Source organism: Castanea sativa, chromosome 10 (genome assembly GCF_040712315.1).
Source record: "Castanea sativa cultivar Marrone di Chiusa Pesio chromosome 10, ASM4071231v1".
NCBI lineage: Eukaryota > Viridiplantae > Streptophyta > Magnoliopsida > Fagales > Fagaceae > Castanea > Castanea sativa.
Genome location: NC_134022.1, coordinates 25,931,472 through 25,957,812, shown reverse-complemented (window position 1 = coordinate 25,957,812; position 26,341 = coordinate 25,931,472). Strand labels below are relative to the sequence as shown.

Here is a 26,341-nt window from a genome sequence, read left to right as displayed (position 1 = left end):
TTTTGATAAAATTGAACAAAGGACTTGAATTGAATAAATTTGAAATTTAGAAAACTCATTTGATTAAATTAAAGTTAGAGAACTAATGAATTTCAACCAAATTCAGAAGGGAAAATTTTCATTTTTGCAAAAAAGAAAAGAAAAGAAAAAGTTACCAATTTGAAATAATTAATACCAATTATGATGATCTTTACTCATGGGGGCATAAGGGTAACAAATTCCACCCCGAATAGCAATTGGACATAAGACTTTGTTTTATGTCCTGCCCTTGCAAATGAATCATGCCATAATAAGACTATTAGATTGGTTGCCAATTGCTTGGCGGACCCGAGGTTGTTTGAAGAAGACCAAGTTTTCTTCCTTAGTGTGTATTTGGCTTCAGCATAAAAAACCAACTTATTTTACTATTCACTTTATTTTTGATACCGTTCAAGGGTCTCACTGCACTTTTTTGGTACTATTATTCATGGGTCTTACTGTGCTATTTCAGCTAACTTTTATCCTTATCTATAGTACTTTTAGCAAAAAGTTTTCAATGTGTGTTTGGCAAAAAATTATTTTTGCCAATTTATTTTACTATTCAGCTTATTTTTACTACTATTTATGGACCTCAGTTATCTTGGTTTCCATTAACTCTACACAACCAGCTTTTGATCCATTTAGCTATGGAGTGAAAGGTCAAATTCAAACCACACTACCCTTGTCAATGCTCAGATGCCTAATTCCTTTGCCTTAACTCCACTCTAATTGGAAGTGAATTGCAGATCAGTTTATAGATAAAAAAAGGTTATAAAAAAAAAAGGCGACTTCATTTTCCATACACTTAACCATAGTTTTAAATTTTCTCTATTAGAGGTGAATATTGCATACACACTGCAAAAAAATCATCCTGTAGCAGCGTTTTTTTCCCGGCGTTTTTCAAAACCGCCGTAATAGATTAACCTGTAGCAGCGCTTTTAGAAACCGCTAGTATAGGACATCCTATTATGGCATTTCAACACCGGCGCTTCATAAATCGTTGCAATAGGAGACCTATAGTGGCGGTTTTCAAAACAACTGGTATAGGAAGTCCTATTACAGCGTTTTCAAACCGCTGCTATAGGTCGGAATTACTGATTTTTTTTATTAATTATTTTCTTATTTGAAAAGATCCCATCCCAGTGTTTTAAAAGCACTGGTATAGGTTAATCCTATCCCGACACTTTAAAAGCGCTGGAATAGGTTAATCCTATTCGAGTGCTCTTGAAAGTGCTGGAATAGGGTTATTCCATTCCCTTATGGGGTCAACCTATCCTCACACTTTCGAAAGCATTGGAATAGGGTTACTCCATTCCCTTATGGGGGAGACCTATCCCGACGCTTTTAAGAGTGCTGGAATAGGGTTAACCTATCCCAGAGTTGTTAAAAGAACTAGAATAGGGTTACTCCATTTCCTTATGGGGGGAGAACTATCCTAGCGCTTTTAAAAGCTTTGGAATAAGGTTCACCTATACCAGCGCTATAAAAGCGCTGAGGAAAGATTACTTTATTCCCTTATGAGGGAGACCTATCCCAGTGCTTTTAAAAGCACTGGAATAAGGTTTCTTCATTCCATTATGGGGGAGACCTATCTTGGCGCTTTTGAAAGCGCTGGAATAGGGTTTACCCCATTCCCCTATAAGGTATACCTATCCTAACACTTTGAAAAGCACTAGACTAGGGATCATGGTTTTGAAACCTAGACCGTTCAAATAACCGGAATAGGGAGAGATTCAAGGTTTTAAGGTCGAACTGAGATCGAACCGTGTTGATGTCATAATTAATTTAATACAAAAATATTTAAAATAAATGTGTAAAATTATGTAATATTGATGAAATCAATATTCATAGAGATTCAAATATATCTTAATTCAAGATAAAGATAATATTTCTTATAATTTGTTGCATAGATTTAGTAGATACTCTCTTAACTATTTAAAATATTTTAACAAATTATATCTAAAATATAATAAATTAACATAACTAAAAATGATTTAAGAAATTTAACTAAAAAATTAAACACCCAAATACCCAACCTCCATTCAGAGAGGAAAAACAACAACCCCACCCTACTCACGTTTCCCAAGCCATCAATATTACCACAACCCTCTTTTGTTTTCTTTTCTTTCTCAGTTTACTTTTGCCAACAAAGTAAGGCTTCGTCTCTTTCTCTCCCTCATTTCTTAGTCACGATCTTCATTGGTTCTCAAACAAACAGAGCTGAAGGCCAGGTGCAAAACAAATCCTCTCTGTCTCTCACCCGCTCATCTCGCTCTCTCTCTCTGTGCCGCCTCTCACTTTTTCTTTACTAGATCTAGTGGACAGTCAGTCAGTGACTACATTTCTTTTTTTCTTTTTCTTTTTTTCTCGGCAGATCGCCAGATCTGATATGTCATGTGAGAGATCTTGGCTTGGAAGACCGCCAAACCCATGTCTAGTTTTCAAAACTGGGCAGTTTGATTACGGTTCGAGAGGTTCACAAAAAAACTAATATTTTCGATTTTGTTACTTTAAAAAACCGTTTTGATGAACGGTCCATGGTTAACTCGATGGGACTGTACGGTCCGGTCCAAGTTTAAAAACCATGCTAAGGGTTTCTCATAATGAATGACTAATACCCCCTTAAACCTAGAAAAAGAGCAAGGTCCCCCCCTCCCCCCCAAACATTGAAAAAGACCAAATTATCATTGTGAACATAAATAAGACTAGAATACCCCATAAATCGAAAAAGTGACCAAAATGTCTCCGTAAATACAAAAAAGTCCAAAACATCCCCGATACCTAAAAAAAGACCGATACGCCCCCAAAACATAAAAAAATAACCGAAATACCTCCCAAAACATCAAAAATGACCAAAGTACCCCACGTGACTGAAACAGACCAAAATACTCCTTTAAATCACAAAATGACCAAAATGCCCCCAGAAACACGAAAATTGTCCAAAACACACCCGATAACTACAAAAGACTAATACACCCCCAAAACCAAAAAAATGACCTGAATACCCCCCAAAACATCAAAAATGATTGAAATACCCCCCAAAAACTACAAAATGACAAAAGTACCCACCATGCTTGAAAAAGGTGGAAATCCCCACGATTACTTAGATAATACCAAAAAACCACTATAAATTGAAAAAATGACCAAAATGCCCTCGTAAACACAAAAAATGTCCAAAATACACCCGATATCGAAAAAAAAGAAAAAGAAAAAAAGAACAATGCACCCCAAAAACCTAAAAAATGACTAAACTACCTCTGAAACCTAAATAATGATCAAAACACCGCTATAACCTTGAAAAATGAACAAACCCTCCCCCCCCCCCCCAAACGTGTAAAATTACCAAAATACCCTCGAAACATAGAAACTAACCAAAATATCCCCTATGTTTGAAAAAGACCAAAATACCCTCGATGGCTAAAATAAGACCAATGTACCCCTATAAATCAATAAATGACCACAATGCCCTTGTAATCATTAGAGATGTATGAATTACATGCGAAACCTAAAAAATAACCGAAACACCCTTGAAGCCTAAAAAATGATCAAAGTACCTGTGAAACCTAAATAATGATAGAAAAATTGGAGAAATGTTATAAAATGACCGAAATACTCGCTAAAACATAAAAAATGACCACATACCCTTTAAACATTTTAAAAATTTTTGAAGTTCCAAGGGCATTTTAGTCATTTTTTGGCTTAGGATGTATATGTGTAACATTCTTTAATGCTTAGGGGGTATTTGGTCTTTTTTTTTGCTTTCGGGAGGTATTTGGGCCATTTTTTTAGTCTTATAGTGTATTTTTGGTCATTTGTAGGGTTTAGGGGTACTTTGGTTCTTATCAAAGTTTCCAGTGTATTTCGGTCATCTTATTGGACATTTTTTTAATGCCTATGGGGTATTTGGTTCATTTTTAGCTGTTGGGGGTAATTTGATCTTTTTTTAGGCTTAGAAGGTATTTTTGCTCATTTTTATGGTTCAGGGGTGCTTTGGTCCTTTTTTAAGTTTCTAGGGTATTTTGGTCACTTTTTGGCTTAGGATGTATATTGGTCATTTTTTAATGCCTAGGAAGTATTTTGGTTCTTATTTTAGGGTGAAGGGGTGTATTTAGTCATTTTTCAGGTTTTGGTGTTTTTTTTTTTTTTAGTTTTCAAGGGTTCTTTGGTCTTTTTTTAGGCTTTAAGGGTATTTCAGCCATTTATTTCTTGAATGTAATATTGGCTATCAAAGAATATTAAAAAAAAAATTCTTAAAGATAATAAGAAAGATATGGTCAAGAATGCAAGAACACCAATCTCTCTAAAGTCTCAAGAGAGGTGGCAATTTTTCTAATAAGAGTGTTTTTTTTTTTCCCTTTAAGTTCAAAATAAAGAAGAAAAGATTTGAGGTGAAAAAGAAAAAGAAAAACCAAACGTAGTGAAATTAGGAAGCAAGGGAAATTGAAAATAAATAAAAAAGGAAAATGTAAGTCTTGATAAAGCAAAAAAAAGAAGTGACTACATGAGATTAAAGGAATATAGGAGAGTTGGAGCATTTTGAACATTATTATTTTACTTGAGTTTTTTTTTTTTTTTGATTGAAGAGTTTTTAAACTTGTAGTTATCCATAATTATTTTTTTTTAGAAAAAAAAGGTGGCTAAGATAGGCTTTTTTGGATAAAATGTGCTATAGTTTTTTTCTTTATTAATTTTTTTATAACAGGGTAGGTTTTTTTTTTAAAAAAAAAAGAAGTTAAAAGGTTTAAATTGTAATTAAATCTGTATATATCTATTCAACTTTTTTTTTTTGGATAAACTTGAGGATGTTTAAAAAAAAATTTGATTTAAAGGTAAATGTGAGGATGATTTTTTAGGATGATTAGGATTGACTTCAATTCCACGATGTATAACCATAAAACCCAAAAAATTAACCAGACCCCACGTCAAAAGAGCATTTGGAAGCATTTAGGCGTAACTTATGTTTCCTTAGCATCTCAAAGATGTTTCCAAGATTCCGAACATGCTCGGACACCACCTTACTCTTCACCACCATGTCATCCACATAAACTTCAATACTCTTCCCCAGCTGCGATTCAAATATCCTGGTCATCATCCTTTGGTAGGTAGCCCCTGCATTCTTCAAACCAAAAGGCATTACCTTGTAATGATATTTTCCTGTAGGGGTGACAAAGGCTGTTTTCTCCTGATCGTCCAAAGCCAAAGGTATTTGGTGGTAATCTTGAAAAGCATCTAAAAAACTCATTCGAGGATGCCCAACCGTGGCATCTACCAATTGATCAATGCGAGGCATGGTAACCTTTGGGGCACGCATTATTCAAATCAGTAAAGTCTACACATACCTGCCATTTTCCATTCTTCTTTTTCACCACCATCATGTTTGCCAACCAATCAAGATAAAATACCTCATTGATAGCTCCTGCCTGCTTGAGCTTGATTACTTCTTCCTTAACAGCCTCAGAATGTTCCTTAGATGATCGCCGTGGTGGTTGCTTACTTGGTACGACGGCGGGTTGACATTCAAATGATGACAAATGAAGCTCAGATCAACCCCAGGGGCCTCATAAGCATTCCAAGCAAATACATCAATGTTTTTCCTAAGGAACTTCATCAATTCTTCCTTCTATTTAGAAGGCAGCTGAGCGCCTACCTGGAAATACCTCTCTTTATCATCATTTATAAAAACTCGTTCTAAACCTTCACATTCTGCTTCCACCCCTAGATCCTCTGATAACACCGGCTCCTTTAATTGCTACAAACCACACTCATTTGAAGCCGAGGACTCCCCCTCAGCTTAATGTCTAACTACAACCACCATATACTGCCTAGCTGTAGATTGGCTTCCAATCAACTCCCCATCTTGGTCGCTAGATGGATACTTCACATTCAAATGCAAAGTGGAAGGGACAACCCCCATGGCATGAAGCTAGGGTCTTGCCACAATGGCCGTGTATGGAGAATAGGCATCCACCACTATAAAGTTGACTTCTATAACTTCTATCCCCGTTTGTATTGGCAACTTGACTTGCCCCATTGGTATAAACATCTTTCCATTAAAACCTACTAAAGGTGAATCATAGCTAGTCAAATCTCCGGGTTTTAACCCCAACCCATTATACAAATTAGGGTACATGATTTCATGCCCACTACCTTGATCCACTAGTACACGCTTCATGTCGTACCTCCTATCCTGAGCATGACCACTAAAGCATCATCGTGTGGTTGTATAGTTTCAACTTTATCCTTCTCCGAGAAACTCAATGCCAGTTGGATTGCTACCTTAGCCCTCTTCGGCTCATGATTAGAGTCCTCGGGTAGTAGTCGAGTTACAGTCATTACACGAGGGGGACACGAACCTGTCCTCTTAGGAGCAGCAAAAATGACATTAATGGTGCCCAATGGAGGCCTTGAAGAAGTGTTCCCTTGAGTTCCTGAGCCTTTAAGATCAGTTTGCCCATTGGGCCTATATAAGAACTGTTTTAACCTTCCATCTTTGACCAATTGCTCCAAATGATACCACAAGGTTTTGCAATTCTCGGTGGTGTGTCCTCGCTCCCGGTAATATTGACAATGAAGGTTTTGATTGCGTCTAGCGGGATCTCCACTCATCTTATTAGGCTATTTAAAGTATGACTCATTCTTGATCTTCTCTAGAATCTGATGAACTGGCTCTCGGAACACCGTGTTGACTGCTTGTGGCACAATAGTAACCCCAGTCTGCATACTAAAATCTTGCCGAGGACAATTATCATTATATTTATTCGACCTAAAATCCTTCCTATCGTGAGAGACCACCTTCGCCTTTCCTTTACCTAACTATTGGTCCTCTTCAACCCATTTATATTTATCGATCCGATCCATGAGCTGGCACACACTATTAACAAGTTTTCCAGTTAACGACTTCCTCAGACCATGCTCAGCCGATAAGCCGACCTTGAAATTTCTTATGGCCACATCATCAAATTCCCCATCAATCTCATTGAACATCTCCCAGTACCTGTCTATGTATGTTTTTAAGGTTTCACCCTCTCGCATGGTCATAAACAGCAAAGAATCCAAAGGCCGAGGGACTCTACTGCATGTAATAAAGTGAGATCCGAACGCCCGGGTGAGTTCTTTAAAGGAATCACTAAACCTTGATCCCAGGCCATCAAACCACCTCATCGTGACAGGCCCTAAGCTGGATGGGAAAACCTTGCACATCAAAGCCTCATTCTTGGACTGCACAGCCATCCTCTCGTTGAAATGGCTTACATGCTCTACTAGGTCAATTCAACCATTATACATGGTAAATGTTGGCTGAGTGAAACATCGAAGAAGTTTTCCTCCTTTAATTTTACGTGTGAAGGGTGATTTAGAAATTTGATTCAGTGCCCTGCTCATAGCATCAGTTCCTAGGCCCTTACTAGATGAATTCCTATTCCTGCGGCTATAGGGGTTACTCTCTTTATACGAGTAAGACTCACTAGAGGGAGTTCTTGACCTAGGCCTGTAGCTGCCCTCCTCATTCTCACCTAAAGAAGAGTAAAAAATGGACGGAGCTCGCCTCCGTCATTCATGATGTAACTTTCTCCTCAAATGGTCAATCTCCAACCGCATGGCCTTGGCATTCTCCTCATGGGAGATTCTGCTTCCATCTCGTGACTAACTCCTGCTAGTATGGGTGGTATGTACACTTCCCTCCCAGTCTCCACCTCGTTCAAGACTGAGGAAGTCATCTTGATGTTGGGACCTCCTAGACTCTACCTAGTGTGGATCTGAATTTGACATAACCAAATCTTAGACTCACTAAAAACCAAAGATTCCCACAAACGATGCCAATTGTGAGGTCGCAATTTGTACCAAAGCCCAACAAAAGGAAGGGTATAGGCCTAAAGAGCCCAATACAATATATTTTATAGACAGTGAGTTAGAAATCTTGTTTCTAATGAGCTTGAATGATAACAAAAATGGCCCAAAAATTCAACATGATAAGGATGGGTTAGTTTGTATGAAGAAAGTTGTCCTCGGACTCAAGTCGAGGAGTAGATTCTTATATTTCTTATTTCTTAAAGATTGAGTACAGATAATCAATTTATAGTGTTTTCTCTTCCTCTCTCCGATCCCCTTTTCTCTGGAACATTCTTCTCTCTTATACCTCCTCTTTCATCCCATTTTTGCTCTCCACGTGTAGGTCTAAATTGCTAACGTTGATACTTGTCCCATCAACACCTTCCAGAAGTCTTTAGGTAATAGTTGTAAGGCTAAAGATCATTGTTCAGATATCACTTCCTCATTAATGCAGCCAGAGACTTAGGTACAGAGCATTCAATACGGTGGTAGCAACTTTCTTTTAGATATTTCCCAACTGTTCCTGCTCTCCGTGCCCCCATGAAACATATCCTCATCTACAAGTCCTCTTAAAAGATCATCCTAGACAACATGACGCACCATCAGATCATTACTTCGCTTAACCGAGGAGATATCCCTCCTTGGATTACTTCCCTTAGCTTTTCTGCCATAATTTGCTCGTGGGTTTCTAGGTCTGACATCTTTATCATTGCCAATCCATCCTCAGACAGGTAAACGTCCTCAGACAAAACCCATGACCCAAAAATGCATATTGGGCCTTTTATCCCCACAACCATAACATACAACCTCATGTACTTCATTATTGTACTCATTAAATGGTGGTTTGTTTCATAGATCAGCAAAACCCAAAGATCAAAACTAAGAGATCAACAACCTGAGATCAAAACGCCGATCAACAACGAAGAAGAAAGAAGCAATGATGCAAAGCCTAGCAAACCAGAAAAGCAACCCAGGGGCGGCGAAAGCTTCAGGCGACAAAGTGGAGAAGATGATGCAAAACCCAGGTTTCTCGCCGCCGCTCCAGTGGAGGAGATGAACACGTTGGAGTGGAGAGTGGAGTGTGGGTTTGATTTGTTTTGGGTTTTGTATTTGGTTTTGTTCATGGGTTTTTGGTGCTCGGAAGTGGAGAGTAGCTCGCATCTGGAGAAAAAAAAAAGGAAAAGAAGAAGAAGGTTCAAGCAAAACTAAATCGAGTCCATGGGACTCGATTTCTAGATCAACAGAACTTGAGTCCGTTTGACTTGAGTTTTAAGTCTATGTGGCCAAATTTTCACGTCAGCTGCAGCTTGATGTTGAAATCGAGTTTAACGTACTCGATTTAGCGATCCAAAATTGAGTTTTTTATACTCGAATTGTTAGATACAAAATTAGTTTCAAACGTTGGCTAACTAATAATATAGTTAGGATTTTATAGTTATTTTGAAGAAAAAAAATCCTCGTCACAACCTAGAGGTTTGAAAAAAAAAATTCTTGTTTTTGTTTCTTTTTCCCATTTTGTGATTATGAAATATATGATAGTGTTTGAATAACATGAAGAAAAAAAACACACACACACACTAACAGTGCCGACTTACCTTTTGAACAAACTAATCAAGAAAGTTGAGAGCTTTAACTGTTCCCAGTGTCCAGTGAGAGAGCACTAATGCAAAAAATCGTTTTTTAATTTTTGCCAGCTTAGAGAGAGATAGAGAGAGAGAGGGTTTTAAAGCTTTACTATGTATTTTTAGCCTAATGAATCAATGATAAGCTATCCCAAAAGAGCAATTAGTGATCAATGATAAGTTAATTAGAAGGGTGACAGCTTCTCCGCAAAGTCTTATTAATTATTGTAGTTAATTTTCATTTGACATATTATGATTGATTATTTGTGATATTGAGGTATATTTTGGCTTTAAATAATTATTTGTTAGTTCTAAATTCAATATTAAAAAAAATATATCTATTTGTTTGTTTTTTCATATTTAAGATCAAATGGGTTAATACTAAAATCTTATAAAACATGTCGACACGATTGTCCTTTTGAATAAACAAGTTGTGTTAGGACTGATGAATCCTAACCCATTTAATAAATGTGTCAGGTTAGTGTTGACCAATGTAGTTAAATACTTATGAGTCAACACAATACGAACCCGACACAAGAATACGAATTGTCACCCTAACTCACCACCTCTACTCCTATTGTATAGTTTAATAAACTTGTCATGTTATGGTTGATGAATCCTAACTCATTTAATAAATGTGTTAGGTTAGTGTTAACCAATATAGTTAAATATTCACGAGTCAACACAATACGAACCCGACACACAAATATGAATTGTCTCCCTAACTCACCACCCTTGCTCCTACTATATTGCACCTTACCAGTTAACATCTTCTCTTTTTTCCTATAGAAGAAAGAGCATTCAATTATATAAATCAAACAAATGAAAAATTAGTCAAAACAACAGAGTCTAAATTTGGTGAAACAGACTCCATCCAGACTTGTAATAGAACATAAAGTTTTGTTCTCTAAGATAAGATATGTGCAACTATATTATCTTGCCTAACAACATGAGAATGAAAAATTCTATAAAGAGCTTGCAAAATACACAATGTCTTTAATAATGTGGTCAACATGAGTTTTTCAAACCACCCCTACGTAAAAAGTTTATTACCGCCTTGAAATCACCTTCAAAAGAAGAATGATGGAAGCCCGGTTCAATTGTAAATTGCACCACTTGTCTAGCTACTAATAATTCATAGGTCAGTAAACATCGTTAAATTCACATAAATGACACCAGTTATTTTAACTTGATCATTTATACAGTGAGATAAGAGCAATGTTCAAAAACTAAAATCCAATGCCAAAATAAAGCTAAAGCTAAAATTAAGGACTCGGTAGACAGTATTCTTAGGACTGTTAATGTCTAAAACTACCCATGGATTGATAGCACATGCTATTTAACATAAATAGAAAATATAATTTCTAATAGTGGTTATCAAATCTTAATTTAATACTGACATAAACTTTCTTATTATATTTTAATATAGCTTCCAACACTTGGAAGTAACAAATATTCTAGGGAGAAATTATGCGGTTTTCATGGCGGACCACGTCATTTGTCCACAACAATTTTACTAAAAGTATCTTATTTATTTAAAATGAGAAAGAATATGTCCATAATATTTTCACAACAAATCTTAAGTGGCAGGTTGTTACTAGTTGTTATTGTTGAGGCAAAAAAGTAATTTTAGTATTAAGTTCGAATTTGAACCAATAAGAACTAACCATCTATGATTTGTTGTAAAAATATTGTGGACGTAGCATCTCTCATTTAAAATTGCTAAGTTACTAATTAGTTTCTGTTTTAAAAAAATTTGACTTACAATTTTAAATAAATAAATAAATTTTAATGAAATAATGGACCACGCCACTTATTCACCACGAAGACCTTATAAGACAAAAGCTATATGCTAGGATTTACACAATATTCTTCAAATCCATCATATTTTGGAGTCACATCAACCACACGTACGCAGGCTAAAATTAATACCAATAGTTCTTCCAAATTAAAAACACAGACCCAGACCTCCTAGTTTTTAGTGCAAAATGTGTTTTGGGATTGGGAGGTACAATGAGTTAATCATAAGAGAAGTTATTTCGTGTTTCCAATACATGTTTCTTCTTCCTCATATAAAGGTGGACTCCACACATAAAAGAAGTTATTCTGTATTTTCGATACATGTTTCTTCAAAAAGGTATTTGTTAGTAGCAGTACCTAGTATTGGAAAGGTATTTGCTTGGAAAGGTATTTTGACTCTTGGAAGATGTGTTATTTTGTGTGTGTGTATATATATATATATATATACATACACACAAAGGGTCCGATTAATGGTCACACATTAATTATCTACTTTAGAAAAAAATTTATTAAAAATTGAAAGTCGTCAAAACATGATTCAGATCCTCTAGAGTTCCTAGGGTACTCTACCAAGTAGAGTTCATTAAATCCTAACCACTCTTTAATGATTTAATGGTCTAGATTCTGCTATGTCAGCATTTCATTAACAATCATCTTAATTGTTTTGTTTACAACATTATTTTATTATTTTAAGAATATTATTAATGAAATGCTGATATGGCAAAATCTAAACCATTAAATCATTAAAGAGTGGTTAGGATTTAATGAACTCTACTGGTAGAGTACCCTAAGAACTCTAGAGGATCTGAATCCGTCAAAACAGTAAAGCAATAAATTATTTTTTCATTTTTCATAAATTTTTTTTTAAAATAATTTATTAATATATACCTTAAGAAAGCACATGAGTAAATCTCATATACAAAGTATACACATAAAATGTACAAAGTGTTTCTGATCACATAGTCAATATGTACACATAAAAGTTGGGCTGAATCGGCTGATAGACAACGTACACTAGCTTCACCAAGACATCAAATTGGTCTTAAGACTTAACAAAGTCCATCTTCACCAAAACAAAACATGCCATCGTTGGTCCTCTTGGCGGCTGTGCCATGTTCAAAGTATTTATTTATTTTAATTAAAACAAAATTCATTTTTACCATGTACCATGTCAGACTTAGCCATATAAGGATTGAGATCCCGTGCAATACCTAGGGTATTGCATCCCAGGTATTGCACGGGATGCAATACCTCAAATCCTAGCCTTCCATTCAATCTAGCGGCTCTAAAACATCTCCATGTCATCAATCCGCGTGACTTAGAAAAAAAAAATAAAAAATTCACTCTCACTCATTCTTTTTCTCATTTTTTTTTGTTCTGTTCATATCTCTTTCCGCAAATCTTCACTCCTCAGTCCACTCCTCCGTTCTCTACTTCTCTCTAAATTTCAAAATTTTTTAAAAATCCCATTGTTGCTGCTGCCGCTACCACTCTCGTGCCAAACCACCATCATCGCATGGACCAAGTCTCAAACCAGTCACCATTGTGCCACCCACCAGCCACCGTTGTGGTCTTTCTCTCCCCCAACGATCTATCAACTTCTGCTACGCCTTCGCCTGCTCCACTGCCTTGCATCTCCAAACTGCACTGCCGGCACAATCACTTCCCAGTAAGTTCTCTCTTTGACTTTTCATAAATATTGGGAACACGAAAAAAAAATTGATATTGCAATTTTTCTTTTATTTATTTTACTTGGTTCTGAGTTTAGGGATCGAAATCAGATGGTGGGTCTTTTGGCTGTGAGATTTATGGATTCTTTTAATCTGGGTCTTGTTTTTTTTATAAAGTTGTGATTTTTTTTTAATCTCTTCATTTTAATGGTGTCGATTTGTACTAATTAGGTTATTTATTTATTTATTTTTGTTTGAGTTTCACTTGTTGGTTTTTCTATTTGATGGTGTGGGTTAGGATGGAAAAAATGAAGAATTTTAGTCCGTAGTTGATGTCACTGAGCCAAGTAATACCAATTATAATTGATTGAAATTTGGTTTTAAGATGTTGATTGGTCTTTTAAGATGTTACTGTATTGATTGAAATTTGTTTTTCAACGTTGCAGGATGATAGAGCATGGAGATCCAGCCAAACTATATTGCCAGAAAAGGTTTTGAAGCATTCATTATGGATTGATATCTTGACGTTAGCAAGACTAATTTTCAGTTTTATTAAAGTATTAGACTTGATATGAGTAAACTTTTTACTTTGAAACATGTATTGTGACAAAAAAGACTTGCTTGAGTATTATGTTGTATTATCCAATTTTGACACTTGAGTGTCCTCGTTTAGTACCTATTGCTTACTACCATTTTCAAATTGCATCTGTCTTTAGTACCTTTTGTTTACTACCAATGTCAAATTGCCTAGTATCACTGCAACAAGAATCACGCCCATGGTCTTTAGCTCTTACTGTAGCTTTCCAACAAGCTGCATCAAAACCAGCCCAGATTACTACTAGCAAGATCACAACTAACAAGTACAAAAGGTAAGCATTCCGCTAATGCTACATTACCTGTGCACAGCAAAACCTACCTTTTCAACTTTAAGAGGTCTCCAATGGAGACTCTCCATTATCAAATCTAATGCCATCTTACTGCAAATGAACACATTAAAGTGCTGTATAAATTTAGAACTGCACATTGATGCAAGTTTTGTAATAATGAATTATTCTAATCACCAGAAAATTTTGATATGCTTAATCTTCTTTGCAATACCCTACTAAAAAAAATAAAAATCAAGTCTCTAAATTGTCCATCTATATCACCTATATGTCCAACTTAAGTTAAATAAAGGTACTCATAGTGACAATCTGCTATGAGTAACCAATTTAGTGACAAATGCAATATTAAAACAAACACATAAAATAAAATAAAATAAAAAAATTTGTTCCAAAAGAGTACAAATTCCATTAAAATGTATACTTTGATTACAAGGCCAAATAACAAGATAACAAGAGTTCTATTGAAATATAGACTTTGATTACAAGACCAATTTCACCCCCAGTAGAATATATAATTTCCACACTAAGAAAAGAGGAAAAAAAAAAGTGTTTGCTTCAAGATCATATTCTACATCGATCTAAAGTGGCTTGACTATGGTAGCCCGTCAGTGCCAGCCTTTATGTAACCATGCTGAGATTATTGAGCACCAATTCAGAAAAAACAGGTTTAACACTCAATTGCATCCAAGAAATCACCTGCATAGTGGATATAAAAAATTAGCAACCTTTAGTATAGTGACTCACTGCAATAATTCTTTCAAATTCGGACTACATAGAAGATAATATTGAAAAGTTGAAACAATGCTAAGAAAAACAAGCTATTAAGATGATGAACAGACTTGGGGGGGGGGGGATTTATATCAAGAGCTATCATAGCTAGCCAATGAATACACTGAACTTAGAAGAAACAACCAATTTTTTTCTGTACATGAACTATCAAACCTACATTACAAGATTTAAGTGCTATCAATTTCAAGTATTACTACAAATTGAGAGCACATTACCACAAAAATGCTGTAAACCAAAGCATATTATGAATATTTAATGACACACTGAAAGGCATCAGTCTTCAGTACCCATTGTTTACTACCATTGCCAAATTGCATGTGTCTTTAGTACCTTTTGTTTACTACCAATGTCAAATTGCCTAGTATCACTGCAACAAGAATCACGCCCATGGTCTTTAGCTCTTACTGTAGCTTTCCAACAAGCTACATCAAAACCAACCCAGATTACTACTAGCAAGATCACAACCAACAAGTACAAAAGGTAAGCATTCCACTAATGCTACATTACCTGTGCACAGCAAAATCTACCTTTTCAACTTTGAGAGGTCTCCAATGGAGACTCTCCATCATCAAATTTAATGCCATCTAACTGCAAATGAACACATTAAAGTGCTGTATAAATTTAGAACTTCACATTGATGCAAGTTTTGTAATAATGGATTACTCTAATCACCAGCAGATTTTGATATGCTTAATCCTCTTTGCAATACCCTACTAAAAAAAAATCAAGTCTCTAAATTGTCCATATATATCACCTATATGTCCAACTTAAGTTAAATAAAGGTACTCATAGTGCCTTGGCAGGGGAAATTTTTCATTTAGGCAGACCTTGTTTAGGTCCTTGAAGTTTACGTAGATCCTCCAATTTCCATTTGCCTTCTTTACCAGGACGACGTTGACTAGCCAGTCCGGGTAATAGACCTCGTGGATGAACTCCGCTGCTAGTAGTTTGTTGACCTCGCCCTTGATTGCCTGGTTTCTTTTTGGAGCAAAGACTTGTCGTCTCTGCTGGACAGGCTTTCTCTTGGGATCTACCTTTAGCTTGTGTTGGATGATCTCTGTGAATATGCCTGGCATATCCTCGTGGCTCCATGCAAAGATGTCCAGGTTCTCTTTGAGGAATTGGACTAGTTTTTTCCTCATCTCTGTACTTAGGGTCGTCCTTACCCTTGTAGTCTTCGTTGGCTCTCTGTCTACCAGCTCCACAATTTCCAAGGCTTCCACCTTCTCTTCCTCTTTCTCATTGATCATCCACGTATAGTTTTCCTTTGCAGCTAACACAACTTGGTAGCATTCCCTAGTTAGCACCCGATCTCCTTTTACCTCGCCTACACCATTTTTTGTTGGGAATTTAACCTTTAGGCAATAGGTGGACGTGGCTGCCTTTCAACGATTAAGTGTAGACCTCCCAATGATCACGTTGTATGAAGAAGGACAGTCTACCACCAGGAAGTCTAGCTGATGAGTCAGTTGTCGCGGGTAAAACCCACTGTGACTGTCAATGTCACTAGGCCTTTAGGATACACCCTGTCCCCACTAAAGCTGATGAGAGGGGACTCGAAGGGACGCAGTCTTCCTGGATCCAACTTCAACTGTTGAAAAGCAGAAAGGTAGATGATGTCTGTGGAGCTACAGTTGTCCACAAGGATTCTCATGGTGTTGAACCCCTCTATCATAAGCATTACAACCAGGGGGTCGTCATGCGGCTGCTTCACTCCTCTAGCATATTCTTCTGAGAAAAGGATGTCCATGTCTGCCCATCTCTGCTTCAGGGGTGTTATTCTGTGGATGCTGTTCACCAGCCTCTGTTGTGATTTCTTGAGGGATCTGAATGATCCTGTGGATGGCCCTTCTCTTATCGTCTTTATCTCCTCGATCGCACTCTGTGGACAATGGGACGTGTGGTCCTCGTCCCTTGTAGAGGCTTCGTGCTTGTCCTTGTTATTATCTTTGGATTTCTTTGAGTCTCTTTTCTTGACATATTTACGCAATTTCCCTTTCTAGATGAGTTCCTTTATACGTTCCTTTAGGTCCACTGCAATCTTCTGTGTAGTGGTCATAATCCTTGTAGAAATAGCAATATTTCTTCTTGTCACACACATTGGGTGACGAATGCAACGGCCTAGGCCATTTGAGGTATTGTTCATCTTTAATTTACGCCAAAATTTTATCAACAAGCATAACTAAGGGAGTGAATTTTACTGTCCGAGGGGTTTATCATCTTTTCGTTTGTTCTCTTCAGTATTCGATGATGCTGTCCACTCCCTTTTTGTCCTCTCCGATCGTCTTCCTTTCTTTCCCTCCCATTAGACTTCTTTACATCTTTTAGTGTTGTTAGGGTATCTTTGGCGTTCATGTACTTACGCACCTTCGGGAGCATCTCTACCATCGTTTTAGGGGGATTCTTCGCAAGTGAGACCATGAACTCCCTGGACTTCAAACCAGTCTTAAAGGTTGTTAGTTGTACTTTGTTATCCGCTTCGTCCACCTCTAGCATTTCTTGAGTGAAACACTTCTCGTATGACCTCAAGGTCTCCTTTTCTCCTTATCTAATGGTAACTAGGAGGTCTGTGGCCTTCTCGGGCGTTATCCCTTGACAAAGTGGCATAAGAAGGAATAACCCAAGCTGCTCGAAGTTGTCGATGGACAACATTGGTAATTTCGTGAACCACTCCCTCGCAGCTCCTTTGAGGGTGGTAGGGAAAGAACGGCACAGTCTTGACCTAGAGTTGTCTTGAAAGTGTTGAGGTGATTCAGAGGATTTTTCAGCCCGTCGAACGGCTTGAGCTAAGGTAGACGAAAATTTTATGGCATTAGGCATTCTAAGACCGCTGTTGTGAAAGGTGAATCTGTCCTCCTGACTATCCTATCTAGGTTCTGGTCTGTTTTTTCCTTAATTGCGCTCCTTAGCTCGTTCATCTCCTTTCTCATTTAACAAAGAAGGTCGAGCTCGGTCATGCAGGTGGCGAGTCTTTAGCGGTCATTCCTTCTTTGGCTCTCTTCATCGTCATCCGAGTTGGTCCCAGATCGATTCTCCTCTTGTTGCAATCGCAGCCTTATCTCCTAGTTTTGTCTTGTAAGCTCCTCCACACTGGTTGTGAGCGTCTGGATTTGTAGAGCTAATGTTGTAGAATCTTGGGGAGTGTTGGACTCCATTTGGACTTGTGAGTGGAATGGAGCTACGCTCTTGAACCTAAGCACGAAAATGTCATCCCCATAGATGACACCAAACTAATGATGTAAAAATCATCAGTCGAGTAGGTTCATCCAGATAAGTCAGCAACCTTGTCCCTGTACTTGCAATAGTTGTGAAAAGCTCTCCTTAGGTGGTCACCGGTGTGGTGCCTACCACAGAGTCTCCGATGATAAAGTCAGTGTATAAAAGCTTTAAGAAAGGATATGAGAGCTTAGAATGTCAGAGCTATAACGTATGTGTATCTAATAATGTACCTTGCCTGGTTCCAAGGGGTGTTTATATATGGCTACATTGCTTCTAGCCATTGTGGCCTTTATTGTGAATTTAGTGCTTCTTTTGTAACGCCTATGTGCTTATTAATAAGGGTTTTGATGAGCTTCTAGCGGTCTAACAGCTAGTTTGTAACTGTTCGAGGTATTGAATCCTCTATTAATGGCTTGCCTTCCTTTGTCTACGAGGTGGAGGGGTGGATGAAGGTACTTAATGGGTTTTTCTGGGCAAGGAGGTTTGTTGGGCCTATCATTGTGTATATCTTTTGGACTGATTTAAGCTTCAAAGAGAAGCATTTATGTTATGGCGCGAAGAAGAAGGTGAACAAATTGAGAACTTGGAAAAAAAAATCGCTTGGAAAGAGTGAACAAACGGCAGTACATGCTGTGCAAATTGGTCATATTAAATCAGTCCAAAAGATATACACAATGATAGGCTTGGCAATTAATAGCAAATTGGTCATTTTCAAAAACTTTTGGATGCGCTTGGCAATTACCCAAACCTCAAGGGAGGTTCTTGGAATTTACCTTTTTCATATTAAAGTTTAGTTATATATTTTTCATATCAAATTACAATAATTATGTTACATTTTGTTTCAATTATAATGAGGAGTTCAATGCATATTCTATTGGGTTAAAGTTAGTGGCATCGAGTTTGGATATGATCCTCGAGTGGCACTTGAACCAGGCCAAAATGGGCAATTAGCCATAAATGCTGAAGAATATAGTTAGTAGTTAAAGTTTACAAACTATATTTTTTACTAGCATCTCGAGTCTTAGAGAGTCAATTTTGGGGCTATAAATCGAGTCTTTAATGCTCGATTTTCATGGTCTGATTCTGTCCGATGTGGCAATTTTTCCACGTGGCGACTACTTGGAAATCGAGTCTTAGAGACTCGATTTACAAGCCAAAAAAAAATTTCTCTAAGTCCATCCATTCCCAGAAAAACCCACCGCCAAAAAAAAAAAAAAAAGCCCACCTGGGTCGCGCTGCCAGGTCGCGACCCTGCCTGGGCGAGCGACCTGGGTCGCGCTGCACCCAGGTCGCGCTTCACCCAGGCAGCGCGCCCAGGTCGCGCGACCAGGCAGGGTCGCAACCTGGCAGCGCGACCCAGGTGAGCTTTTTTTTTTTTTTTTTGGCGGTGGGTTTTGCTCTGGGATTGATGGACTTAGAGAAAATTGTTTTTGGCATGTAAATCGAGTCTCTAAGACTCGATTTCCAAGTAGTCGCCACGTGGAAAAAATGCTACATCAGACAGAATCAGACCATAAAAATCGAGCATTAAAGACTCGATTTATAGCCCCAAAATCGAATCTCTGAGACTCGAGATGCTAGTAAAAAATATAGTTTGTAAACCTTAACTACTAACTATATTCTTCAGCATTTATGGCTAATTGCCCATTTTGGCCTGGTTCAAGTGCCACTCGAGGATCATATCCAGCCGATGCCACTAACTTTAACCCAATAGAATATGCATTGAACTCCTCATTATAATTGAAACAAAATGTAACATAATTATTGTAATTTGATATGAAAAATATATAACTAAACTTTAATATGAAAAAAAGTTAAATTCCAGTAACCTCCCTTGAGGTTTGGGTAATTGCCAAGCGCATCCAAAAGTTTTTGAAAATGACCAATTTGCTATTAATTGCCAAGCCTATCATTGTGTATATCTTTTGGACTGATTTAATATGACCAATTTGCACAGCATGTACTGCCGTTTGTTCACTCTCTCCAAGCGATTTTTTTTTCCAAGTTCTCAATTTGTTCACCTTCTTCTTCGCGCCATAACATAAATGCTTCTCTTTGAAGCTTAAATCAGTCCAAAAGATATACACAATGATAGGCCCAACAAACCTCCTTGCCCAGAAAAACCCATTAAGTACCTTCATCCACCCCTTCACCTCGTAGACAAAGGAAGGCAAGCCATTAATAGAGGATTCAATACCTCGAACAGTTACAAACTAGCTGTTAGACCGCTAGAAGCTCATCAAAACCCTTATTAATAAGCACATAGGCGTTACAAAAGAAGCACTAAATTCACAATAAAGGCCACAATGGCTAGAAGCAATGTAGCCATATATAAACACCCCTTGGAACCAGGCAAGGTACATTATTAGATACACATACGTTATAGCTCTGACATTCTAAGCTCTCATATCCTTTCTTAAAGCTTTTATACACTGACTTTATCATCGGAGACTCTGTGGTAGGCACCACACCGGTGACCACCTAAGGAGAGCTTTTCACAACTATTGCAAGTACAGGGACAAGGTTGCTGACTTATCTGGATGAACCTACTCGACTGATGATTTCCACATCATTAGTTTGGTGTCATCTATGGGGATGACATTTTCGTGCTTAGGTTCAAGAGCGTAGCTCCATTCCACTCACAAGTCCAAATGGAGTCCAACACTCCCCAAGATTCTACAACATTAGCTCTACAAATCCAGACGCTCACAACCAGTGTGGAGGAGCTTACAAGACAAAACTAGGAGATAAGGCTGCGATTGCAACAAGAGGAGAACCGATCTGGGACCAACTAGGATGACGATGAAGATAGCCAAAGAAGGAATGACCGCTAAAGACCTGCCACTCCAGAAGGACTGAGCTCAGACCTTCTTTGTTAAATGAGAAAGGAGATGAACGAGCTAAGGAGCGCAATTAAGGAAAAAACAGACCAGAACCTAGATAGGATAGTCAGGAGGACAGATTCACCTTTCACAACAGCGGTCTTAGAATGCCTAATGCCATAAAATTTTCGTCTACCTTAGCTCAAGCCGTTCGACGGGCTGAAAGATCCTTTGAATCACCTCAACACTTTCAAGACAACTCTAGGTCAAGACTGTGCCGTTCTTTCCCTACCACCCTCAAAGGAGCTGCGAGGGAGTGGTTCACGAAATTACCAATGTTGTCCATCGACAACTTCGAGCAGTTGGGTTATTCCTTCTTATGCCACTTTGTCAAGGGATAACGCCTGAGAAGGCCAGCAGACCTCCTAGTTACCATTAGATAAGGAGAAAAGGAGACCTTGAGGTCATACGAGAAGTGTTTCACTCAAGAAATGCTAGAGGTGGACGAAGCGGATAGCAAAGTACAACTAACAACCTTTAAGGCTGGTTTGAAGTCCAGGGAGTTCATGGTCTCACTTGCGAAGAATCCCCCTAAAACGATGGCAGAGATGCTCCTGAAGGTGCAGAAGTACATGAACGCCAAAGATACCCTAACAACACTAAAAGATGTAAAGAAGTCTAATGGGAGGGAAAGAAAGGAAGACGATCGGAGAGGACAAAAAAGGGAGTGGACAGATCATCAGAATACTGAAGAGAACAAACGAAAAGAGGAAAAACCCCTCGGACAGTAAAATTCACTCCCTTAGTTATGCTTGTTGATAAAATTTTGGCATAAATTAAAGATGAACAATACCTCAAATGGCCAAGGCCGTTGCATTCGTCACCCACTGTGTGTGACAAGAAGAAATATTGCTATTTCTACAAGGATTATGACCACTACACAGAAGATTGTAGGGACCTAAAGGAACAGATAAAGGAACTCATCTAGAAAGGGAAATTGCAGAAATATGTCAAGAAAAGAGACTCCAGCAAATCCAAAGATAATAACAAGGACAAGCACGAAGCCTCTACAAGGGACGAGGACCACACGTCCCATTGTCCACAGAGTGCGATCGAGGAGATAAAGACGATAAGAGAAGGGCCATCCACAGGATCATTCAGATCCCTCAAGAAATCACAACAGAGGCTGGTGAACAGCATCCACAGAATAACACCCCTGAAGCAGAGATGGGCAGACATGGACATCCTTTTCTCAAAAGAATATGCTAGAGGAGTGAAGCAGCCGCATGACGACCCCCTGGTTGTAATGCTTATGATAGAGGGGTTCAACACCATGAGAATCCTTGTGGACAACTGTAGCTCCACAGACATCATCTACCTTTCTGCTTTTCAACAGTTGAAGTTGGATCCAGGAAGACTGCGTCCCTTCGAGTCCCCTCTCATCAGCTTTAGTGGGGACAGGGTGTATCCTAAAGGCCTAGTGACATTAACAGTCACAGTGGGTTTTACCCGCGACAACTGACTCATCAACTAGACTTCCTGGTGGTAGACTGTCCTTCTTCATACAACGTGATCATTGGGAGGTCTACACTTAATCGTTGAAAGGCAGCCACGTCCACCTATTGCCTAAAGGTTAAATTCCCAACAAAAAATGGTGTAGGCGAGGTAAAAGGAGATCGGGTGCTAACTAGGGAATGCTACCAAGTTGTGTTAGCTGCAAAGGAAAACTATACGTGGATGATCAATGAGAAAGAGGAAGAGAAGGTGGAAGCCTTGGAAATTGTGGAACTGGTAGACAGAGAGCCAACGAAGACTACAAGGGTAAGGACGACCCTAAGTACAGAGATGAGGAAAAAACTAGTCCAATTCCTCAAGGAGAACCTGGACATCTTTGCATGGAGCCACGAGGATATGCCAGGCATATTCACAGAGATCATCCAACACAAGCTAAAGGTAGATCCCAAGAGAAAGCCTGTCCAGCAGAGACGACAAGTCTTTGCTCCAAAAAGAAACCAGGCAATCAAGGGCGAGGTCAACAAACTACTAGCAGCGGAGTTCATCCGCGAGGTCTATTACCCGGACTGGCTAGTCAACGTCGTCCTGGTAAAGAAGGCAAATGGAAATTGGAGGATCTACGTAGACTTCAAGGACCTAAACAAGGTCTGCCTAAATGACAAATTTCCCCTACCAAGGATAGATCAGCTGGTGGATTCCACAATAGGACATAGATTCCTGACATTCTTAGACGCATTCTCGGGGTACAACCAAATAAAAATGATAGAAGAAGACTAGGGGAAAACTGCCTTCATCACAAGCCAAGGGCTCTACTACTACAAGGTAATGCCTTTCGGACTGAAAGACGCAAGAGAAACCTATCAGAGGTTAGTAAACAAAATGTTCAGCAAACAGATCGGTAGAAACATGAAAATGTACATGGATGACATGCTTGTCAAGAGCAAGGAAAAGTCTGCTCACCTGAACGAACTCTAAGAGACGTTCACTGCTCTCAGGCAGTATCAAATGAAGTTAAACCCTAGCAAGTGTGCTTTTGGGGTAGCATCAGGGAAGTTCTTAGGGTTCATGGAGTCCTAGAGAGGGATAAAAGCAAACCCAGAGAATGTGCGAGCCATATTAGAGATGACGTCGCCGAAGACTGTGAAGGAAGTCCAAAAACTCACAGGAAGAAAAGTAGCACTCAACAAGTTTGTCTCTAAAGCAATTGATAAATGCTTGCCCTTCTTTAAGACGCTGAAGCAAGCTTTCACATGGATGGAAGAGTGCGAAAAAGCCTTCCAAGAGCTCAAACAATATCTGAGCAATCCACCCCTTTTAAGCCCGTCTAAAGAGGGAGAAGACCTGTATTTATACTTGGCAGTGTCAGCTACAACCGTGAGCGCGGCCTTGATTCGGGAGGAAGACGGAATGCAACTCCCAATTTACTACATCAGTCAAGCTTTCCAAGGAGCTGAAGCAAAGTACCCACGAATCGAGAAAATTGCATTTTCCCAGATTGTAGCTCCACGAAAGCTACGTCCTTACTTCCAAGTGAATCCTATCCTAGTGATAATAGACCAACCTATAAAGAAGTCCATGAATAAGTCTAAGGCTGCAGGAAGAATGATTTAATGGGCAATTAAGCTTAGCCAATTCGACATTGAATACCACCCCAAGACAGCTATCAAGGTGAAGGCACTGGTAGACTTCATCGTCGAATTCATAGTCCTGGTCGAGGATGGTACATTGGACGAAGCAGAAAGATGGACGATCCAAACTAACAGTTCGTCAGCCTGGAAGAGGGGCGGAGTAGGGGTCATTATCATCCATACGAAGTTTAGCTAACATTCCCAGCCATCAACAACGAAGCTAAATACGAAGAAATACTGACGAGATTAAGGGTTAGAAAGGTGCTAGGAGCCAAAAACTTGCTCCTCTAGAGCGACTCAAAATTGGTTTTGGGGCAGATAAAAGGGAAGTATTAAGCAAAGGGGGAAAGAGTGCAAAAATACCTAAGGCTGACGAAGTCTTTGGCACATGAGTTTGATTGGGTAGAATTCACACAGGTCCCTAGAAGCCAGAATATAGGGGCAGACAAGCTAGCGAAGCAAGCGTCATCAGCAGCAAGACCAACGAGTACAGATTTACAGATGGAAGTCCAGAAGCATCCCAGCATTGAAGAGCTCCTCACCTTCGTAATCTAAAGCAAAAGTAGCTGGTAGACCCTAATCCTATCCTACCTCCAGAATGGACGACTTCCACAAGACGCCGAGGAGGCCATGAAAGTCAAGAAGAGGGTAGCCAAGTTCACAATCTTAAACGACGTCTTGTATAAAAGAGGTTTCTCCATGCCCTACCTGAAATGCAATAATGAGGATGAAGCCGAGTACATTCTGGAAGAGATCCATGGAGGAATATGTGGAGACCATGTAGGCCCAAGATCCCTAGTAAGCAAGATTATCAGAATTGGTTATTTTTGGCCTACTATGCAGAAGGACGCAAGGGAGTTCGTCAAGAGGTGCGACAAATGCCAAAGGTTTGGAAATGTTCAATGCATCCTAGCAGAGAGATTGTCGCCAATAGGCTCCCCATGGCCATTTGCCCAATGAGGAAGTGACATCGTCGGTCCATTACCCTAAGGTAAAAGACAGGTGAAATTTTTACTGGTCACTATTGACTATTTCACAAAGTGGGTTGAAGCAGAAGCACTTGCAACCATCACGGAGGCAAAGATCCAAAATTTCGTATGGAAGAACATAGTTTGCAGATTTGGGATACTACAGATGATCATATCGAACAACGGGCGGTAGTTTGACAGTCAAAGCTTCAGGGAATTTTGCTCAGGGCTAGGGATCAAGAACCAATTCTCGTCATCAGGTCACCCATAAGTCAATGGTCAGACGGAAGTAACGAACTAGACACTGCTTAAGATCATCAAATCTCAGTTGGAAGATGCAAAGGGCGTTTTGCCAGAGGAATTGCACAATGTCTTGTGGACATACAAGACTACAGCAAGAACTTCAACAGGGGAGACCCCAACGAGAGAAACCCCTTTCAGACTCACCTATGGCATCGAAGCAGTAATCCCAGTCGAAGTGGGAATCACCAGCATAAGACGAAAAGTCTTCCATGAAGGTAATAATAATGATCAGCTGAGAATTAACCTGGACTACTTTGACGAAGTTAGAGACGAAGCATCCCATAAGATGACGAGGTACTAGCAGAAGATGGTCGAGTACTACAACAAGAGAGTGAAGTTCAGATGACTTAACATAGGAGACCTGGTCCTACATAAGGTCAAACCTACTACCAAAGACTTGACCCAAGGAAAGCTTGGCCCAAACTGGAAAGGGCCCTACAAGGTCACCCATTATTCCAAGCAAGGTAGCTATTACCTGGAAATGTTGGATAGGAAGAAACTACCACAACCATGGAACATTGAACATTTGAAGAGGTACCATCAATAAGTGTAACGGACGATTGTATTCGTGTTTTAAAATAAGGCAATAAAAGTACTATTCAGCTAACATTTCAATGTACTATATACAAGTCAAGAAGTCTAATATATATATTGGCTAGGTAATAAGATTCTGCATAGACGGATGTAAATTACTGACGAAGCCAAGTGACAAGATCCCTTAAATAGGTGTAAGTCACCAAAAAACTAGCTAAGTAATAAGATTCCGCCTAGATGGATGTAAACTACTAACAAAGCCAAGTGACAAGATCCCTTAAATGGATGTAATTCACCTAAAAACTGGCTATGTAATAAGATTTCGCCTAGACAGATGGAAATTACTAACGAAGTCAAGCTACAAGATCCCTTAAATGGGTGTAAGTCACCTAAAAACTGGCTAAGTAATAAGATCCCGCCTAGACGGTTGTAAATTATTTATGCGGCCATGTGACAATCCTTTAAATGGGTATAAGTCACCTAAAAGTGACTAAGTAATGAAATTCCTCCTAGACGGATGCAAGCCTAATCTAAGGGTAAATAGGCAAAGATGCAGGCAAAAAGTATAAACCACATACAAATAAGAAGAAAGTAGGTAAAACATGACTGAATTAAAAGCCCAAAAACACTAGGCAACAAATATTGTTCTGGAGATAGAATTAAAAGCCCAAAAACATACTGGGCACCCAAAAAAAAAAAAAAACATAAGTATCTGCAGATTCAAACGCCAGCCTCTCCACCA

At 38.8% G+C, this 26,341-nt stretch overlaps 3 protein-coding genes and 2 long non-coding RNA genes across 5 annotated transcripts; 2 read left to right on the top strand and 3 right to left on the bottom strand.

Annotated features, from left to right (window-relative positions):
• Positions 1-5,941: 5,941 nt before the first annotated feature.
• Positions 5,942-6,624, bottom strand: LOC142612299 (uncharacterized). The gene is made up of 2 exons (XM_075784410.1): positions 6,295-6,624; positions 5,942-6,205 (listed from the first exon to the last, which is right to left on the bottom strand). Exons 1-2 carry the CDS (start codon positions 6,622-6,624, stop codon positions 5,942-5,944), a joined length of 594 nt encoding a protein of 197 aa, XP_075640525.1.
• Positions 6,625-12,633: 6,009 nt separating this feature from the next.
• On the top strand, positions 12,634-13,614 carry LOC142614102 (uncharacterized). Its single transcript, XR_012840359.1, has 2 exons — positions 12,634-12,936; positions 13,384-13,614. It is a non-coding gene; the product is annotated as an uncharacterized LOC142614102 (long non-coding RNA).
• A 575-nt stretch (positions 13,615-14,189) lies between these two features.
• LOC142611756 (uncharacterized) lies at positions 14,190-15,294 on the bottom strand. Its single transcript, XR_012840112.1, has 3 exons — positions 15,118-15,294; positions 14,941-15,032; positions 14,190-14,517 (listed from the first exon to the last, which is right to left on the bottom strand). It is a non-coding gene; the product is annotated as an uncharacterized LOC142611756 (long non-coding RNA).
• Positions 15,295-15,377: 83 nt separating this feature from the next.
• LOC142612298 (uncharacterized) lies at positions 15,378-16,360 on the bottom strand. Its single transcript, XM_075784409.1, has 2 exons — positions 16,096-16,360; positions 15,378-15,937 (listed from the first exon to the last, which is right to left on the bottom strand). Exons 1-2 carry the CDS (start codon positions 16,358-16,360, stop codon positions 15,378-15,380), a joined length of 825 nt encoding a protein of 274 aa, XP_075640524.1.
• Positions 16,361-21,888: 5,528 nt separating this feature from the next.
• Positions 21,889-22,943, top strand: LOC142612297 (uncharacterized). The gene is made up of 2 exons (XM_075784408.1): positions 21,889-22,153; positions 22,312-22,943. Exons 1-2 carry the CDS (start codon positions 21,889-21,891, stop codon positions 22,941-22,943), a joined length of 897 nt encoding a protein of 298 aa, XP_075640523.1.
• The last annotated feature ends 3,398 nt before the right edge of the window (positions 22,944-26,341 follow it).

Excerpts from the sequence above, each read along its gene's own strand:
- LOC142612297 (XM_075784408.1), top strand. The coding sequence starts at position 21,889 with ATGGACATCCTTTTCTCAAAAGAATATGCTAGAGGAGTGAAGCAGCCG. Across the intron at positions 22,154-22,311 it reads GACATTAACAGTCACAGTGG|GCGAGGTAAAAGGAGATCGG; the intron begins GTTTTACCCGCG and ends AAAATGGTGTAG.
- LOC142612298 (XM_075784409.1), bottom strand. The coding sequence starts at position 16,360 with ATGGACATCCTTTTCTCAGAAGAATATGCTAGAGGAGTGAAGCAGCCG. Across the intron at positions 15,938-16,095 it reads GACATTGACAGTCACAGTGG|GCGAGGTAAAAGGAGATCGG; the intron begins GTTTTACCCGCG and ends AAAATGGTGTAG.
- LOC142612299 (XM_075784410.1), bottom strand. The coding sequence starts at position 6,624 with ATGAGTGGAGATCCCGCTAGACGCAATCAAAACCTTCATTGTCAATAT. Across the intron at positions 6,206-6,294 it reads ATGAGCCGAAGAGGGCTAAG|GATAGGAGGTACGACATGAA; the intron begins GTAGCAATCCAA and ends GGTCATGCTCAG.